The sequence below is a fragment of the Rhodnius prolixus genome, unplaced genomic scaffold, assembly GCF_049639745.1.
Source record: "Rhodnius prolixus isolate KJV_2025 unplaced genomic scaffold, Rpr scaffold_1, whole genome shotgun sequence".
NCBI lineage: Eukaryota > Metazoa > Arthropoda > Insecta > Hemiptera > Reduviidae > Rhodnius > Rhodnius prolixus.
In genome coordinates this window covers 60764756-60785027 of record NW_027411581.1, presented here as the reverse complement: position 1 = coordinate 60785027, position 20272 = coordinate 60764756, and the positions used below count along the sequence as shown (strand labels likewise).

At 35.9% G+C, this 20272-nt stretch overlaps 1 protein-coding gene across 2 annotated transcripts in view; it reads left to right on the top strand.

The window, feature by feature from the left end:
- Pka-R1 (protein kinase, cAMP-dependent, regulatory subunit type 1) overlaps positions 1–20272 on the top strand; it is a 110091-nt gene that overhangs the window by 82968 nt on the left and 6851 nt on the right. For both annotated transcript variants that reach the window (XM_074121678.1, XM_074121684.1), the window contains exons 2-5: positions 7723–7881; positions 12976–13176; positions 17740–17959; positions 18062–18265. In XM_074121678.1, coding sequence (XP_073977779.1) covers positions 7723–7881; positions 12976–13176; positions 17740–17959; positions 18062–18265 — 784 coding nt within the window. The remainder of the gene's footprint in view (positions 1–7722; positions 7882–12975; positions 13177–17739; positions 17960–18061; positions 18266–20272) is intronic.

The following is a 20272-nucleotide window of genomic DNA, read 5'->3' as shown; positions in this document are numbered from 1 at the left end:
TAGTATTTCCTGCTCGTAATACCAGCTAGTATTTCCTGCTCGTAATACCTGCTCGTAATACCTGCTCGTAATACCTGCTCGTATTTCCTGCTCGTAATACCTGCTCGTATTTCCTGCTAGTATTTCCTGCTCGTAATACCTGCTCGTATTTCCTGCTAGTATTTCCTGCTCGTAATACCTGCTAGTATTTCCTGCTCGTAATACCTGCTCGTATTTCCTGCTCGTAATACCTGCTCGTATTTCCTGCTCGTAATACCTGCTCGTATTTCCTGCTCGTAATACCTGCTAGTATTTCCTGCTCGTATTACCTGCTCGTATTTTCTGCTCGTAATACCTGCTCGTATTTCCTGCTCGTAATACCTGCTAGTATTTCCTGCTCGTAATACCTGCTCGTATTTCCTGCTCGTAATACCTGCTAGTATTTCCTGCTCGTAATACCTGCTCGTATTTCCTGCTCGTAATACCTGCTCGTATTTCCTGCTCGTAATACCTGCTAGTATTTCCTGCTCGTAATACCTGCTAGTATTTCCTGCTCGTAATACCTGCTAGTATTTCCTGCTCGTAATACCTGCTCGTATTTTCTGCTCGTAATACCTGCTCGTATTTTCTGCTCGTAATACCTGCTCGTATTTCCTGCTCGTAATACCTGCTCGTATTTCCTGCTCGTAATACCTAAAAAAAATTAAAAATAAAAAATTGTAACACTTGAGGAACTGAGAAAACATAGTTTAAGAAATGGACAGTATTAAAAGTTTTAGACCACGCGATATTCTTAGCGCAAAGAATGTGTGACCTATTCATGTGACAATAAAGAGCCACTCCTCCTTGCTTGGATTAGAAATGGTAAATGGAGTATACAGAACAAAACTTGGAGCTTAGGAGTTGATGAGCATGTTGATGATTTATTGATGATGCTAAAAGAATGTTAACTGGTCACCACCACAATCTTAGTCGCCAAAAGTTTAATGAAGCACGACCAAAGTTTATACGAGTATATCCTCGAGATTGTTTGGAAATCATTTTTCTAACACCCTGCTGACCAAGCAGCCGGACTTGATTAATGTTCTGAAGAACTGGCTTCCCGTTCTCGCTTTTTTCCGGTCTGGTTCACTAAGGTAATCATTAATTCTCTTCGTAACTCCAGCCACAGCTTTTAGTCATTAGATAGACACAGTTTCTGCACAGTTTTTTTTACTAGATCTTCATAGTCATGAAGGAGAACTTGATAAAATGAAAGGTTTACCGAATAAGAAAAATTGCGATAATTGTAGATTTTTTCATAGCATGCACTTTCTCCTTTTTCCTAAACCTTTAAAGTTATTTTCTCATAGAAAAGTGGCAGTTGTCCTAGTTCTAGAAGTCATGCTAGAACTACTTTCTGTAGTACCAGTTTGATGTCTGGCTCCCAGAAACTAATGGCTCCACGTACTCTAGATGTCGAATAGCAGCGGCTACAAATCAACTCATGTGCTCTCTCGGTACTTAATGCATCTTCTTTTATTTCTTTCTTCTTTGAATTGTCCGCCATATTTGTTTATTCAAGACGACTCGGTATATTGCATTGCTTGCTAGCTAGGGGTTGTACACATTCAGTTTTATAGTCCAACTGAAACACTTAAAAATTCCTTCTTAGGCCATTTTATCCACTTCTTCCTCTCGTTTCTTTTGTTTTATCTCTTTTCATTTAAATTTTAAATCATTTTCACTTCATTCCACAAGTCCCAAGAATGCTGTTAACAGTTTTACCTCTCTTTCTCTAGACTTCGTATGAAAAGCGACATCAAAAATGAAAGATCAGAAATGTCGATTATTTATACTCTTACTACTCAAGTTTTAACTCACAGACTCCAGAAATGATCTTAGTAAGAGTTGTGTGGTTATTTCATCTGTAAGAAGACTCTTTAATTTTACATCAAGTAGAACTTCTAATGAACTGCACACACAATATCTGGCTGGTCTGCTCTGTGGTCATTAAATAAAGGTCATGAGAACGAACATCACGGCAGATGTCTGTCTGTAGAGAAACACTGTTCAAACTTTAATTTAGAACAGAAATCTAAATAACTTGGTTCAATATGCTGAATGAACATGTTCGTACTTGTTCGTATTTTTTTGTTTTTTTTTAATGACGTGTCAATTGCCATCAGGCGTCCTTAAAGGAGAGATATTTTAGTTTCAATACTTAGAGTGAGTGAAGAATGCCGGAGTTTATTTTTTAATTGAATTTTAGTTTTCAATTAAAGCCAAGATAAATTCGTCTGTACATGAATAATAAAATAATTCATTTATTACAAATTTTCATTTTCCTCCTGCGTAAGTAAAACTTGATGGGGAAAAAATAAGAAGAAAGAATAAACCAGTGACAAAAACTTGTCCAGAAATGACGAATGAATTTTCTGACGGCTACCTCCTGGAGTTGACGGAAAGATGAGGTACACTTTAATCAAACTGTCGTATTGAACGGAAACATTATTAAATGTTACTGTCAATTCCAATGCTGCCAAAAAAACTGATGCTAAATTTCTGTAAATATGGATACTGGAAACTTACGATACTTTCTTTTACATCTCTTTCGTGCAGACTTTCACAATTGGTGAGGAACTTGTACACAAACTCCATTTTCTAAGAAAAACCTATGAAAATGAAAATTCGCAGGGCCATTACTTTGGCAGAGAAGTTAGCGTTCTCAATTCCAAACACAAAGAAACAGACCTAAGTGACACAAAGACAGACAAACCAAAAAAATAAATGAACACAATCGCAAGATATTTTATAAGATGTGAGAAATTTTATTACCCAATTTGTGTTGAACAATTGGTCGTTTACCCACAAATACAAAAAGGTATACAGAATAACACAAAATAAACTGTATGTGTGTATGAGTAATGTTTATGTTGTTAGACTGTGTTGTTGTTGTTATTATTGTCGTGGGAGTGAGATATTTAGTCAGCCGTGCTCTCATAATGAATGTATAATATTCCAGTTTAAGTAAACATACCGTATTTTATAAATATACATTATGTAGACAAGTAAATAATTAAAATGGTTTACTTTTACAATATTGAACCTGTTTAGATTAAATAAATAAAAAATATAACAATGTAAATACTTCAAAATACATGTCCTCTAACAAATTTAGATTCTAGCCTCTATTGTTAAATGTTTATTTATAAATACAACAGCAGAAATGTTCCACAATAATTTAAATTGTCATATGGCGATAAATTGTCGTTTACAGACAGAAAGTTAAGGCGATATTCACAGTTAGTGGGGAGTTAATTTTACTGTTATCCTTCTATCCGGTTTTATTATAAAATGTAAGTTTATTATTGTCGTATTTCAAGATTTGTGTTGGTCCTGCTCTAAATAAGTCGGAACTTCCCCAGCCATTTTGAACTTCTCCCCTCACTAGGCCTTCAGACCGGAGCTACACCTTCCGTTACCATATCTGTCCAATTTCCTGTGACGTCCTTCCAAGAAAAGATATTGTGATCATGGTAAATACCAGAAATATCTGAAATTAAATAGTGAAAAAATGCTACGGTAAGTTCATATTTGAAATTTCGTCCCAGTGTCATCAGGAAATACGACTATTGAGGTTTTGAACGGATAGGATGAGCGGAAGTGCCCGTTATCCTGAATATCGTTTAGCTGGTTTCTCTCCTCTCTCTCACAGGATTATTATTAATTCAGGAGGAGAAGGAGGAGGCATGATTGGCATGGGTTTGAACCCAATTGGCCCTTCTTCCCTTAAACCCCCCAAGTACTTTGTACCTTTACAAAAATTACTGATAGGAAGCAGACGAAATAGATGTGCAGTCAGTGTGCACTAAGTTCAAAAGAAACGCATTGCAGACGTTTTTCAGAATATAAAGAAATACAAATAGGCGCCACATCGGTAGCTGAGCGGTTATGGGCTAGACCCGCAATACTAAGATGTATTGTTGGTTAGTGGGTTCGATTCCCCCGGTCTAGGGCCTTGGATTTTATTTAATGGTTAATATGAGAAATTTATCGTAAAGTATGTTGGGCGGTTATAGGCTAGACCCGCAATGCTAAGATGTATTGTTGGTTTAGTGGGTTCGATTCTCCCGGTCTAGGCCTTGGATTTTATTTAATGGTTAATAAAAGAAATTTATAGTAAAGTATGTTAGGCGGTTATAGACTAGACCCGCAAAGCTAAGCTGTATTGTTGGTTAGTGGGTTCGATTCCCCCGGTCTAGGGCCTTGGATTTTATTTAATGGTTAATATGAGAAATTTATCGTAAAGTATGTTGGGCGGTTATAGGCTAGACCCGCAATGCTAAGATGTATTGTTGGTTTAGTGGGTTCGATTCTCCAGTTTATGGTCTTGGATTTTATTTAATGGTTAATATGAGAAATTTATCGTAAAGTATGTTGGGCGGTTATAGGCTAGACCCGCAATGCTAAGATGTATTGTTGGTTTAGTGGGTTCGATTCTCCAGTCTATGGTCTTGGATTTTATTTAATGGTTAATATGAGAGAATTTATAGTAAAGTATGTTTGCTAGTCACCTCCGTCCACGTCACCTAAATGGTAGTTGGACGTTAAGCCCCGCCTGAAAAAATAGGCAATTACTGTACTTTACTTTACAAATAGTATTTAGTAATGTTGCAGTTCCAATGTGATGACTCTGTCTAAAAGACTATTGTTTGTGCTTTAGTGGTTTCAATTTTAAGACTGCAGCTTCCGCTTTAAGTTATTCTACAGAATTATTTTGTAAACAATCGCTTTTCCTATGCAGGAAAACCTTCACACCGATTTTCCCGATGAAAATTCTAAATAAAAAATCTCCACGAATGCATTGTTAGGAATAAGGTAAAGTAAAATAAAACAACAATTATTGATAGGGGCCCAATCGGGTGGACCCAGAATTACAACAAAGGAGGGGACGAGATTTACTTTAGCCAGTACTGCTCCAGGCTAGGATCTGAGGCTTTGATCATCATTTGACTATTTTCTCCGCCTAAAAATTAATTTAAAGTCAGCTAGTAAATTAATTGTTCTTAGATATATACCGCAGTCTTTATTACTAGAAAAGAGTTATACATAATCTTAGAAGTTGGTTAAAAAGAGAAAATGGAACAGTGGCCAATAGAAATATGTCGTGACTATAATAAAGAAGAAAAGCAGATCTAATCTCGGTGCTGGGAGGTTTTCTTTCTTTCATGCGGGGTTTTTCTTTTTTATTGATCCTTGTTGCACTTTTGACCTCTATAAATGTCAGCTTCAGCAAGCGGCGATTGTTCTGTGGCTGTGTAACTACCAGCCCCACTCCACATCGCTAAGCTTACCACTTAGCCCCCAGAATAGTTAAAAAAAAAAATTGCTACTTATTTTTTAAAGCATTTTATTCCCAAAATATTGTATTAATGGGTATGCCTGTATGTTCTCAAATTTTATATCAAATTTAGACCTACGAGGGTCGTTTGAAAAGTCCTTGCAAAAATAAAAACTACTTAATTTTTTGGGGTAAACCTTTTTTATTTTTCAACATAGTCTCTTTTTAGGCTTATACACTTTGTCCAACGCTGCTCTAAAATGAAAAATAGCCATTCGTTTCTGCAATCACCTCCTCGTTTGAATAAAATCTTTTTCCCGCCAGCCATTTCTTCATATTGGGGAACAAATAGTAGTCCGAGGGAGCCAAGTCTGGAGAATAGGGGGGATGTGTGAAACGAGTTGGAACCCTATTTCCATTAATTTTGCGACCACAACTGCTGAGGTGTGAGCTGGTGCGTTGTCGTGATGGAAAAGGACTTTTTTGTGGGCCAATCGTGGGCGTTTTTCTTGCAGCTCGGTTTTCAAACGGTCCAATAACGATGAATAATATGCACCTGTAATAGTTTTACCCTTTTCCAGATAGTCGATGAGGATTATTCCTTGCGAATCCCAAAAGACAGTCGCCATAATCTTTCCGGCCGAAGGAACGGTCTTCGCCTTTTTTGGCGCAGATTCCCCCTTGGTAACCCATTGTTTAGATTGTTCTTTGGTCTCAGGAGTGTAGTGATGTATCCATGTTTCATCCACAGTGACGAAACGACGCTTAAAGTCCTGCGGATTCTTCTGGAACAGCTGCAAACCGTCCTTGCAACACTTCACACGATTTCGTTTTTGGTCAAGCGTGAGCAATCGCGGCACCCATCTTGCGGATAGCTTTGTCATGTCCAAATGTTGATGCAAAATATTATGTACCCGTTCATTCGAGATGCACTAGCAATCTCACGCACCTTCATTCTTCTGTCATCCATCACCATATCATGGATTTTATCAATGATTTCTGGAGTAGTAACCTCAATAGGGCGTCCAGAACGTTCAGCGTCACTTGTGCCCATATGGCCACTCCGAAAATTTTGAAACCACTTATAAACTGTTCTAATCGAAGGTGCAGAGTCACCATAATGTTTATCAAGCTTCTCTTTAGTCTCCTGAGGCGTTTTGCCTTTCATAAAGTAGTGTTTAATCAACACACGAAATTCTTTTTCGTCCATTTTTTGAAAATCACTCGACTTCCTCGATTCAAACGAATGCCAAACACAAAGAAATAGACCGATCTGGCTGAAACTTGCGTGTTTGTTCTTCCAAAAGATGCTACTAACTTAACATAACCTCGATACTCGCCAGTGGTGCTATCTCTCTGACTTTGCACGGACTTTTCAAACGACCCTCGTACATAAATAACTTTGGAAATAACATTTCAGTTGGAGGTATTCCTATTTCCCTGTCTGAAAAGTGAAGTACAAAAATTTTCCGTCCAGAAACTTGTTTCAAACAAAAGTTGTAGATGAATATTTTTGTGTTTAATTAACAAAACCCTCCAAGTAAAATGTTTTAAGCTTCCTAAAAGTGTTTTTTTTTTTTAAAAAAAAAAATAGTTCAATTCTTCGTCTGTTAAATTCAAGCCACAATAGAGTTTTATTCTCTGGTCGGTCAGTAGGATACATTACAGTCGCGACTATTCCAGTGGGACCATGAACATGTACGCTTGATTAAATTTGTTTCTTTCGCGTATCAATTTAAAATTCTCTCTTCATGGACCAACTTTCAGCAGGAAGTGGCCATCAGGAATTTCCATTAATTTGATATTTTAATTGATTTGGAAATTAGCTACAGAAAAGGTTTTTTATTGGTTGCCATTTTTTTGGTTTTGCCTAAATTGAATGCTATTATTTTGTAAATAACGATTTCCTTTGAGTGTGTTATTTTGATGTTCGTTCATTTAACATGATTTTACTGCTTCAGTTTATTCAGTTATCTCTCCAAAATAAACTGCAAAACATTATCTTTATTAAATGTATGCCTGGTCCAGATCTTCCATTAGTTTAGATAGAATATTCATACTGAGTACACCCACTGGTATACTCTGATGATGGCACAAAAGCTGTTGATGCTGTGAATGAGTAGTACATATTCATATTTTCTGGATCCTGCCCGTGCTTGGATCCTGTAGCGCTTACTTGTGGAAAAAGAATTCCTTATTGCCTGGAAATAAGTCAGCTTTTTAGCGGGAGACGCTAGAACGAAAGTGCGCAGATCAAAATCCAGGACTCCTGACATTTTAGATCTCCGGATCTCAAACTCTGTACCAATAAATTTCAGCGTTTATATGCATAGTATTGCTTTAATTACTTTAACTTTAATGTTGATTAATTTTCATTAATTGGTACAAAAATTTGAATGACAGATATTTCTTTACTACAGGAACAAGCGGCACAGGATGCTAAACAACAGGTTACGTCACCGGAAGATACGGAAGATCTTTCACCACTACCAAGTAGTGTACAGCAGCCGGCTCGAAGAAGAGGTGGAATATCCGCTGAACCTGTCACCGAAGAAGATGCTACCAGTTATGTCAAAAAGGTACTTATTTTAGTTAATATTATAGATGTACAGATTCAATCGCATTCAATTACAGTTAGAAAGTTTTCGTTTTTTAAGACAAAGCAAATATTGATTATTGCTTGGGCTCAATTTAGCTTCTAACTGCAGAATATTTTTAAATCTTGGAATTTAAAGTTACTTCCCTGTACTTGGAAAGAACAATATCGCCACACAAGATTAAAGTCACCCTGGGCAGGTGTAAAAAACTGTTAGAAAAAAAAATTGGGGTTAAGATGGAGAACGATTATCAATTGCAGAGTTGTTGTCTTCACAATGAACAGCTTAGAAGTGTTGACCGAGAATAGGCAGCCAAAATAAGATCCCTCTTGTCAGGGCGCAAGGGCTTCAAGTTGAAGGAGTTATGGAGGCGGCAGATCGTTTAGCCCCGGAAGTGGTCCTGTGGAGGCTACACGGTACCTAGGCTTAGCTAGCCAAGAATGGGTTACAGTCGCATGAGAGCGGAAGTCCAGGGGCAAAGTAGCTCCAGCGCCTAAATAAAGCTACATTACTCTACCACAAAGTCGAAAGATCATTCGGAGGATTGTGGGTTCTTTCTTTGAAAGCCCTCTATAGTCTGAAAGAAACACATCGCATGGGCTCGGCTGCGGACTGCAGTGCTGGTTTTTGTGAGCAAGAAGAGGAGTTGCGAAGTGCGGGGTTTGGCTCAGGGTTCCATACTTAGTCTACAAGTATAATGATAGCCCTCATTGTCACGTTCGTTTTCTGGTCAATTTCCATGGGTTCTGATATATAACCTAACCTAGGAAACGAAAACGAATTCCATTGATGATACTATTGTAGTTGAAATGAAGTTTAGATCAAACAGTTAATTATTTTAAACCTGTGGAAGTTTTATTTGGACTGAGGAATTCCAGTAGAGAGATGGGGAGTGGATTAATGATTTTCCTGGGAAGGGCCGTCTAATTAAGATGCAAATGCAATATAGTTCATACAGGTACTAATTCAAATAGGTTGGCGGCCCTGTGGCTGTTACACCAATCCATGATGCTGTTATCCCTTTGGAACTATCTATTCATTCTATCTGATCAGAGAGGTTACACTGAACACAGTTACATTTTACATTTATTTATCTCGCCTTTTCCCAATTTTTTTTGCTTTTCATATTTAATTTGGATTTTAAACATTGTTTGCTTATCTCTTTTATTTAAAAATAGATCAGCTGATTTTATAAATGTTTTGAAGTAAAAAGATAATTAAATGTAGTGAAGTAATACCCATCTTGTAAGAATGACAAAAACGATAAGGAAGTCTTAAGGTATGACGTCTGCCCTTAACAATTGCTTGGACGTAATTCTTTATTTTTACCTTTTTAACGATAAATCACTAAAGGAAAATACCTGGACATTCACAATGAAGTGATCCGATTTCTACCGGAACAGTAATTCCAAAGTTTCGCATTTTCATTTCATCAGTTTTTTTTTGTTTTTTTAGTAGAGAAGTTTGATTTTCATTTAGTTTACGTTCTGCTAAAATTGGCGTATCCAGGATTTTTATGAATGACATGCAGTAATATGTTTGACAAAATATTTAATATCGCAGTTCTTCCTCAGTTTTTAATAATGGATTAATGAATTTATCTAATGAAAGATATGGGAGGAAGATACTATTCTGTCAGAATAATTTAATTTACTAAAATTGTGAAAAGAATTCAAGCGCATTATGCACATTATGAATTGCATTCCAACTACAGGGTAGGGCAAAAGGTATGAACCGGTTTTAAAGGGATGTAAAACAAAAACAATTCAACTTACAGAAATTATGTTTATATTGTTTAATTCAGTACAGAATCTAGTTTTTTACATTAAGTTTGAAAGATGATATCACGTAGGTGGCGGCCGTCACTCTTGAAGGTGAATTCTGAAGTTTTCATCCGCTCTTCTGCACATTCCGATGGGTATTGCCGTCAATTCCTCTCTGATTCTGCCCTTAAGTTCTTCCTGGGTATGTGGACGATGTTTAAAAACTTTTTCCTTTATGTACCCCCAAAGAAAAAAATTAGAAACGCTCAAATCTGGTGAGCGCGCAGGCCACACCACGTCACCCCTCAAAGAGACGAGGCGCTGGGAGAACACTTGCCTCAATCTCGCCATTGAAATTGAATCCTAGCAGTGTGGGATATAGCCCCGTCCTGTTGGAACCAGATGTCTCCCAGATTAGTTGCTTCACTTAGGTTCAAAAAACTCTTTCATCATTGACTAACATCATTAATCTAAAGTTTTTACATAAGGGTCAGAAATTATTTTGTTTTTTTGTAGACTTAAGGGCGGCCTTTGACACTGTCGACCGTAATGCATTGTTTTACAAACTGTGTAATTTGGGGCTGTCCTCTAAGGTGGTGACAATCTTGAAAGTACTCTTTGAGGGAACTGTTTCGGCTGTAAGGGGGACTAATGGGGTTTCGGATTTCTTCCCAGTAACTTCTGGACTTAGACAGGGTTGTATCCTAAGCCCTCTCTTGTTTTCCCTCTTTCTGGATGATCTCCCCCATGTCTTGGAAAGTGGTGTTTGGGTGGGAGGCACCAAAGTTAAGGTTTTAATGTATGCGGATGACGTTGTGTTGTTGGCCGACCATCCCCTGGGATTGCAGAGAAATATTAATTTGTTTGAGGAGTTTTGTACGCAATGGAACCTGACGGTCAACCTTTCTAAGTCCAAGGTCATGGTTTTTAGAAAGGGAGGTAGACTGGCCCAAAAGGATCGTTGGTCATATGGAGGTTCTATAATTGAAATTGTTAGGGACTACAAGTACTTAGGGATTAATTTGACTCCGCGTCTTTCCTATGTTCCGCATTTACTTCAGGTTGTCTCCTCTGCGAAACAGGGGCTCAACAGCATCTGGTCGGATTTTATGTCGCAGAATCAAGTGCCACTGTCAGCGAAATATAAATTATTTAATTCGATTTCTCGGTCGATCCTCTGTTACGCTTGTCAAATTTGGGGGTACCAAAGGTATGAGATTGTTGAAAGAGTACTGAGGTTTTTTATAAAAAAATTGTTTCGTTTGCCGAGTTCTACCCCTAATTATATGGTGTATCTGGAAACTTCTGTAGAATTAATTTTAGTTTTTACTTTGAGGCTTCATTTCAAATATGTCTTAAAATCCCTGCAGCTTCCAGATAACCGCCTGCCTAAAGTTTCTGCCTTGGAAGTAATTAGGCATAATTCTTCGTGGTTTGCCCACTGGAATGTACTCTGTAATAAATATGATTGCTCATTTAATTTTAGCAATAGTAATATGGCTGATTGGAAGCTCTTTTTCTCCACGTTACTTTCAGCTATCGCATCCCGCTCCCGGGAGGAGGCTGTAGTGTCGGCCCAAGCTTCAGACCGCTTTCTATTGTACAAGGTTCTTAGTCATAGCTCCCCTACGATGGACATATTAGTTGAAAAAGTTCCGAAGGTTACCCTCTACGAACTGCGCTGGTTTTTTAGGTTAAGGTGTGAGTTGTTGTGGTTAAATTATACCCCTTGGCTAGAGCGTCCTATAGTGATGTGTTCGTTATGTAATTCTCGTGCCAGGGAAGATGTTTTTCATTTTGTCGCCGAGTGCACCATTCTAGTCGAGCTCAGACTGCTTTACATGGGTTGCCGGTCCCTAACCAGACCGCAACTTATAACCATTCTGAATGGCACCACTATTCAGCCGATTGTTCAGTTTGCCCGCCACGCCTGGGCTTACAGATATCAATTAGTGCAGGCCTTTAATTTCTAAACCCTAAAACAACTTGTTCTCTTCAATGTTAGCTGTATTTAAAAAAAATAAAAATAAAAGGAGGAAAAAAAAAAAAAAAAAAAAAATTATTTTATCTGTTTATTGTGTTCACTATTATTTAATTTTAAATTGTATTCTTTACTTTTTTATCTGTATTTTATTATTTTCTATATGTTAAGCATTTTCTGTCTAAAGTTTTTTCCATTTTCACGTTTAGTTGAATTTTTAGTTTAATAAGTGTGTTCTTTTTTGATATGTATCTATTTTTATTTTATGTTTGATTGAGGCAAATTTTCTTAATTTTTCAGTTTGTAAATTCTAATTAATTTTGTAATTCTAAATACTAGCGACCTCCGGCAGACGGATATTCCATGCCGTATGGTACTTTTATACCCTTGTATTTTGTATTTTCTATTTATTAAATAAAGTATTATTATTATTATTATTATTATTATTATTATTATTATTAACTCTTTCATCATTGTCACATAGCGCTCAGCGGTGACAGTGACGGTTCGCCCATTATCCTCGAAAAAGTAAGGACCAATAATCCCAAATTGGGATACTCGTCCACATACCCAGGAAGAACTTAAGGACAGAATCAGAGAGGAAGTTACGGCAATACCCATCGAAATGTGCAGAAGAGCGGTTGAAAACTTCAGAATTCACCTTCAAGAGTGCATCGCCGCTGACGGCCGCCACCTACGTGATATCATCTTTCAAACTTAATGTAAAAAACTAGATTCTGTACTGAATTAAACAATATAAACATAATTTCTGTAAGTTGAATTGTTTTTGTTTTACATCTCTTTAAAACCGGTTCATACTTTTTGCCCCACCCTGTACTATTATTACTGATAGAAAATATTCATATTTTCAAGATGGGTTTATTAGATGGCTGAAGATAAAATGCAACTCGATAAAAACCAGATCATTCGTTGAAAGTTTCACAGCTTGCGTAAACCATTGGTAGTTTAGCCGATGGCTAAAAAGGCTACATCTACCAATAATTGCTCCACTAATGATGGTATTCCAACTTCTATCCTATTCGCTAACTAATCCCCCTTTTCAGACTTCGTCTTATTATTTGTAATCCATGAAGTAATTACTGCATTCAATCGATACTTAAAAATGATCCTAATGAGCTATGCAGTATCTAGAGACCTAAACAGTTGACTGAAATGCGACAAATATTTCCCCCCCTTCAGGAAAAACCAAACTATTAATAAGCTCCTTTTTCTTGGATACAAATTTCTATTTTTAATCAAATTAATGCAAAATTTGCTAATCAACTAACTTAAATTGTGACCATTTCTTTTTTTTTTTTTTTTTTTTTTAAGGTGGTGCCGAAAGATTACAAAACCATGGCCGCACTATCCAAAGCCATAGCCAAAAACGTACTCTTCTCCCATTTGGATGAGAATGAAAGGTCCGACATATTTGACGCCATGTTTCCAGTGAACTTCTTGCCTGGAGAAACCATTATCCAACAGGGTGATGAGGGTGACAATTTCTATGTTATAGACCAAGGTGAAGTCGAGGTAAGTCTGTGGTAACTTTTATCCAAATATCGTTCTTACCCCACCAAAGATAAAATGAAGTCTGAATTTCCAAATTTAATGACCGAAGAAAATGATGCACTTTATCAAATAGAATTTGCCATATCTTAAGATGTTTTCGGAAACGGCTCGTACTTCTTTTTTTAATCTAGTGACTAGAAACACATAAATCTACATCTTTTACTGGGTACATTTAGAGATTCTTTCTCTAATAAGAAGATAAAAATTAAATGTGACTCAAACGTTCGAAGTTAGTAAGGAAATTTATGAGTTAGAACTTTGGAAATATTATCAAGATAAAGGTCGTGTGAGTGGGCACACCTTTATTTGACCACTGTCAATGTTGATATCGAAGTCGATGTTCGATTCTTGTACATATATGTTTAACTAAGAGGAGGAAGTCTTCTCTGAGATAGTTAAAACTTCTATCTTACGAGTATTCACCGCCTCCAGCGATCTTTCCAACTAAAATGATAAAAGGAAAATTCTTACCCCAGAGACATCTTGCCATTCCACTCAACTCTTAGGTATTTATTCAATTCAATAAGAACAGGGGAAAAGCTCTGTAGATCTTATATAACAATTTTCCGTTTCATTTTCTCCATTAAATAATTACATTCATGGCAACACAGGATTTCCAAGTGTGTGTGGAAACCCTCCAGTAAATCAGGCGCCATTTATTTTGGTGACGTGACTAAGGCAGCCTGTTGTCTGTCCTTCTGTACGTAGTTAACATTCAGTATTCTAATCTCGCTTTCAATATTTCTTTTTTCCGCTCCAGATGTTTCCATAGTCTTAATGTATCCCCTTTTTGAGTTTTAAGGGTGATCCTGGGGATGTAGAGGCTATCAAATTTCTTCTTTTTTTTTTTAAAGCAACGTCTTTTCAATTGAAGTGCTGCTCCGGAAGTGGTCTTAGTTACAATAATGATTATAAACATGTCTTCGGAACGGCTACTGTCATTGACATGCGCCAAAAGTAAGGCGATGAGTTGCCCTCACATCCTGTGCCAATAAGATAAAATGACCCTTCATCCTTGAATGTGTTCTCTGCCGGTGAAGTTTCTTATAGCGATATTGGCAATATCACTGCTCCTGTCTATATTATCACTATTCCCTCGGATAAAGGCGTGTCCGCTCCCGAGCCTGCTGTTAAGATCCCCCGCTGTTGCTGTTATTAATATTTGCATTACTCTTATTGGCTGGATACTTACTTACCTGTATTATATTGCCAGTTGTGGCGTGCCTTTGACTTGTGGCTGCCCATAGTGATGGGTGTGACTCTCCTCCACATTTATTTTTAAGTTTACACTTCAAAATCCGTGAAGAATCTCTTCTTTTTTTACGCGAAAAAGACAAAAAAAATCGTGATGAATGGCCACTTAAATTGGAAAAAAAAAAATACGTGAAATTTGTAAAACCCAAGAGATTAGAAAGGTTTAAAAATTGTACTTGCATTAATTTATTTTAAGTTGTATTATTTTTAATCTTTTTGCCCCGTTCAGAGAAAGGTACTGCATTCATTTTAAATATATTTGAACTTAAGTTTGCGCCGAAAAGTACACTTTTGGAGAAGTTCTTCAAGTCCGGAGGTAGTGGGCCTAACTCAAAGATTGAAAACTGTCGGGTACTTCAAATTTGAGACTTCATTTAGGCGCTACTAGGAAGACCGCATTAAGCGCATTTTGGTGGAACCCGGCTTTAGCTCTTCTATAATATTAACAAGAATCATACATCGTTTCCAAAATTATAAGAAAATCCGTAACTGAAACTTTTGACTTTATTGGAGATTTACTTTAAGATTTTCAGGATAAAAACTTTTTATAATTCTTCTTAAAAAAAAAAACTGGGTTTTTTGAAGTACCATAACTTTTATAATTTTAAAGTCAACTTTAAAATTTGGTAAAACATCGTAAGTCTGAAGAAAACTTTTAAGTTGTAGATTAAGATAAAGTTATTTGTGTTCTCACTAAATTTTTCAAATATTTCTGAATAATGTACTACAATTTATTATGAATTTGAGCCACAAAAAAACAATAACTCAAAAGAAATTACAAAGAACACCAGAGAAGAGCCTGTTCAAACTTTCTTTTTTTTTTTAAGTTACTGAAATTTTATTCAATTCTTTCATTTCTGTGTCATAAAATATTCATTAATAAAACAGCGTACTGTTTTATTAATGAATGAAATCCTGGTCAACTTTAATATAATTGGTTTATTTCTTTTTGTTACCAAAAAGTGAGTCACTCCCAGCAGCGTGCTGAAATTGGAATTGTGCCAACAATGGTAGAGTTAGCATTTATTAAATTGGCAATGTTAAAAATTTATTAAAATTGGGCATTACTTATTTATTCGCTTCCTTCCTTCTTTTTCATTGTTGCTGGTTTTCTTGGAGAGAATGTTTGGTTCATAATTTAGATCATTCAATTTGATTGCGTTTTTCATTTTAAATGACCTAATAATAACCTTTTATTATATTATGGCTCTGTTTCGTGTTTAATGTTTAAAGTAAAATAAAATTAGTCGTTGCTCTGAGGTCTCCGGAGCATTAACCTTCTTTTATTTGTCGACATCTTGGTATTACTTATCTGTATTTTTGAATTCCTAATGTATCTTTTCATCAGCTGTAATCAACGAGGAGTAAGTGCCTCTCTGACGCCAGCATGTTCTCAAGTTTTATCAGCTCATAGACGTTCTCTCGAAATATTATCGTGTATGCAGTTTAAAACTTTTGAATTACTATAGTTCTTTGTAGAATATTGTTTAATAAAGGCTCCCTCTTTGTTTTAAATCTTGAAGGAAGTTTTGTCCTAGTATGGTAGAGATGTCTTCAACAATATTAACCTTGAATTTAATTATTAAAAACATAAGCTCTTATTTTTAAGTTAATGAGCTCATTTTAGGTTCCTTATTTTCTAAATTACCCCATCTTGGGTATAGCATAGAAATGTTTCTGAATCATTCCAGTATGACAACATACAGGGCGCTTTTAATTGCAACTTTGTTTGAGCTAAAGTTTTAGTTGTTACGTGCGTTAAATGTGGACGTGTAAGAGCTAATTCATGATTTTGTAAAAGGATGGTAAAGAAGGTAAATTAATTTTCTAAATTCAAAAGGTGGGATCAGTTCGTCAAGTTGTGCTCACTCGTGTGAAAGAGACGAGAGACTGTGCACGGTCGTGGGGCTCACAGAAGATTCTGTATACGTGAAAAGATATTCCAATTTATTTAGATCTGAATATGAGTTCATTAGGTTATTGAATTGAAATTTTAAACTCCTGTGCTATTCCAGGAATATCTTTCTCTCCTTGTGAATAGTGAATAAAAGAGCAAGAGATGCTGCTCTAAGCACACAACATACTGAGCTGATCACAAATTCATGAGCAGCGTGCTACTCAGGAGCTAGTGAGATTGGGAGAGATGTTATATACGCTCCCCCCCTCTCCGCCAATGTTATTGTCTGGGGGCCAGACACTTCCCTCATTAAATTTGTATGATCCTTGGTTTTCCGTCTATGGACATCCCCCTTACCACGTAATTTTTATCTTAAAATGGAGTTTGATAGATTACATTCCTGTCAAGGCATGTATTTTTGCTCTGGTTTCACAATTTCTAAATTATACTTTTCTAGGATTAGTTTGGAGCTGACCTTCAACTTAAACTGGGTCGATGTAGGCAGCTTGTTGACAGAGTGACTCTAAAACGAGTAAAATAGCAAAAACTATTTTGAAACTGGACAGTCCACATAGTTACTACTGTCGCTTTAGTACACTAAATATTCAGTTTCAAGATGTGTTCTTCGGACTAAGAACTTCTTCATATTAGACGTACAGAAGAATGAATTTATCCCCAACGACGCGCAGCTGTTTTCTCGGAGGGATACCTGATTCATGCGTATCCAAATGTTTGCCCTTTCCGGGTTGATTAAGTGAATATAACGCTGTCTTCCGGCAATTTCTTGCTGAAGCTCAGAGCAGAAGTTCTGTGTTCTGTTTCTTCACAAAATGTATTGAACTAGATGGACTAAGTTCCACCACAATCTGAATCGTTTCAATAATACAGTGGTGCCTCGGTTTTCGAACAACTTGGACTTTCGAACAAATCCGGTATTCTACCAAGAAATTCGAGAAAATATTGTCCTGAAATCCGAACAAACATTTGGAACTCGAACACCCGAGATGAGCCGAGATGTTTTTATATTTACACTTTTAGATCTCGTATTTCTTCTTTAGATACATGTTTTTATATAAAATATAAAAAATTAGGCCAGTAAAACGGCCTAATATTTCTGGGGCTTAGAAACGAAATAAACTGACATAGTTTACATTATTTCTTATGGGATAAATTGTTTCGGTTCTCGACCACACTTCCGGAACGAATTGTGGTCGAGAACCGAGGTACCATTGATATTATTTCATCACCGAATGGAAGCCATATTGCTAATTATAAAAATTGAATGTTTCGATCCTTGAATAAAAAAGTAAATAATAAAAATATTAAATGCTATATAAATTTTATTTATACAAATACGTATTCTTTTCCCATAGGTATACGTGAATTCAGAACTTGTCACCACAATAGGAGAAGGCTCCAGTTTTGGCGAATTAGCATTGATTTATGGTACGCCAAGAGCAGCCACCGTTAAAGCAAAAACAGCCGTCAAATTGTGGGGCATCGATCGAGACAGTTATCGCAGGATATTGATGGGCTCAACGATCCGGAAAAGGAAAATGTACGAAGGATTCTTATCGAGAGTTTCCATCTTAGGTTAGTTAATGTTTAATGGTTTTTAATAGGAACAGAAATGTAAATTCTAGAAATTAAATAATTTTTTTTGTTGGTTTGTTTAATATATTAACAATTTTACAGAAAGCCTTGACAAATGGGAACGCCTAACTGTAGCTGATGCATTGGAAACAGTATCTTTTACGGATTCAGAAACCATTGTAAAACAGGGCGAACCTGGCGATGACTTCTATATTATTGTCGAAGGAACGGCTTTAGTACTCCAATGTCGAGGCGAGGGTGGAGAACCGATTGAAGTTGGAAAGTTAGGACCATCTGATTATTTTGGTAAATATCACCTATGTAACACATTTTCTTTTAAATGTGAAATTGTAATAAATTTTATTTATTATTAATCGGAATGTTTGCAAGAAGCTAGCTTGTTGAATATAAGGAAATAAAGAAAAGATAAAGATGTAAGGAATGAATATAAGGAAATAAAGAAAAGATAAAGATGTAAGGAATGAATATAAGGAAATAAAGAAAAGATAAAGATGTAAGGAATGAATATAAGGAACTAAAGAAAAGATAAAGATGTAAGGAATGAATATAAGGAAATAAAGAAAAGATAAAGATGTAAGGAATGAATATAAGGAAATAAAGAAAAGATAAAGATGTAAGGAATGAATATAAGGAAATAAAGAAAAGATAAAGAAGTAAGGAATGAATATAAGGAAATAAAGAAAAGATAAAGATGTAAGGAATGAATATAAGGAAATAAAGAAAAGATAAAGATGTAAGGAATGAATATAAGGAAATAAAGAAAAGATAAAGATGTAAGGAATGAATATAAGGAAATAAAGAAAAGATAAAGAAGTAAGGAATGAATATAAGGAAATAAAGAAAAGATAAAGATGTAAGGAATGAATATAAGGAAATAAAGAAAAGATAAAGATGTAAGGAATGAATATAAGGAAATAAAGAAAAGATAAAGAAGTAAGGAATGAATATAAGGAAATAAAGAAAAGATAAAGATGTAAGGAATGAATATAAGGAAATAAAGAAAAGATAAAGATGTAAGGAATGAATATAAGGAAATAAAGAAAAGATAAAGAAGTAAGGAATGAATATAAGGAAATAAAGAAAAGATAAAGAAGTAAGGAATGAATATAAGGAAATAAAGAAAAGATAAAGATGTAAGGAATTAAACTTAATATTCTCTTAGGTGCCGTCATCAGTAAAACATAAATATCCAGCTTTTAAATTGCCAGGAACATCACCGAATTGTTGTTCTAATGGCCAGCGGACATAGAATGACCAAAGAATTTTACTGTTCATTCTTTTTGGTGACTGATTCATAGTTTCAATAGGATGAAAAAATAAATGCCATTTCAGTCATGGTAAACTTTATTATGCCGAACTTTCGATCGTTATATTATACATATTCATTGTAATATAATTAATTGGTAATATAATTGTTAACACACTGTAAATATGTTCCACAGCCCTGAAGATGACCTAGTCCCTAGGTCGAAAGCTCTGCATAATAAAGTTTATAATGACTGAAACTGGCATTAATTTTTTCATCCCAAAGAATTTTAATTTTTAGTTGGTATTGGTTTGAAAAAAACAAAATTTCCTGAATTAGTTTAACTGCTCTTAAAAAAATACAGCAAAGTCTTAAAGAAGGAACATTATTCAGCAGTTTGGCACAAGTTCTAATTGCAGTTCTATTGTAAATTCTTTACAACTCGCGCTTGTACTTATTTAGGCGCAGAGTATAAATTTATATGCTTTAAATTTATCTTGTATTATACAAGGGTCGTTTGAAAAGTCCGTGCAAAATCAGAGAGATAGCACTACTGGCGCGTATCGAGGTTATGTTTAGTTAGTAGCATCTCTTGGAAGAACACACGCCAAGTTTCAGCCAGATCGGTCTATTTCTTTGTGTTTGGCATTCGTTTGAATCGAGGAAGTCGAGTGATTTTCAAAAAATGGACGAAAAAGAATTTCGTGTGTTGATTAAACACTACTTTATGAAAGGCAAAACGCCTTAGGAGACTAAAGAGAAGCTTGATAAACATTATGGTGACTCTGCACCTTCGATTAGAACAGTTTATGAGTGGTTTCAAAATTTTCGGAGTGGCCATATGGGCACAAGTGACGCTGAACGTTCTGGACGCCCTGTTGAGGTTACTACTCCAGAAATCATTGATAAAATCCATGATATGGCGATGGATGACAGAAGAGTGAAGGAGCGTGAGATTGCTAGTGCTGTGGGCATCTCGAATGAACGGGTACATAATATTTTTCATCAACATTTGGACATGACAAAGCTATCCGCAAGATGGGTGC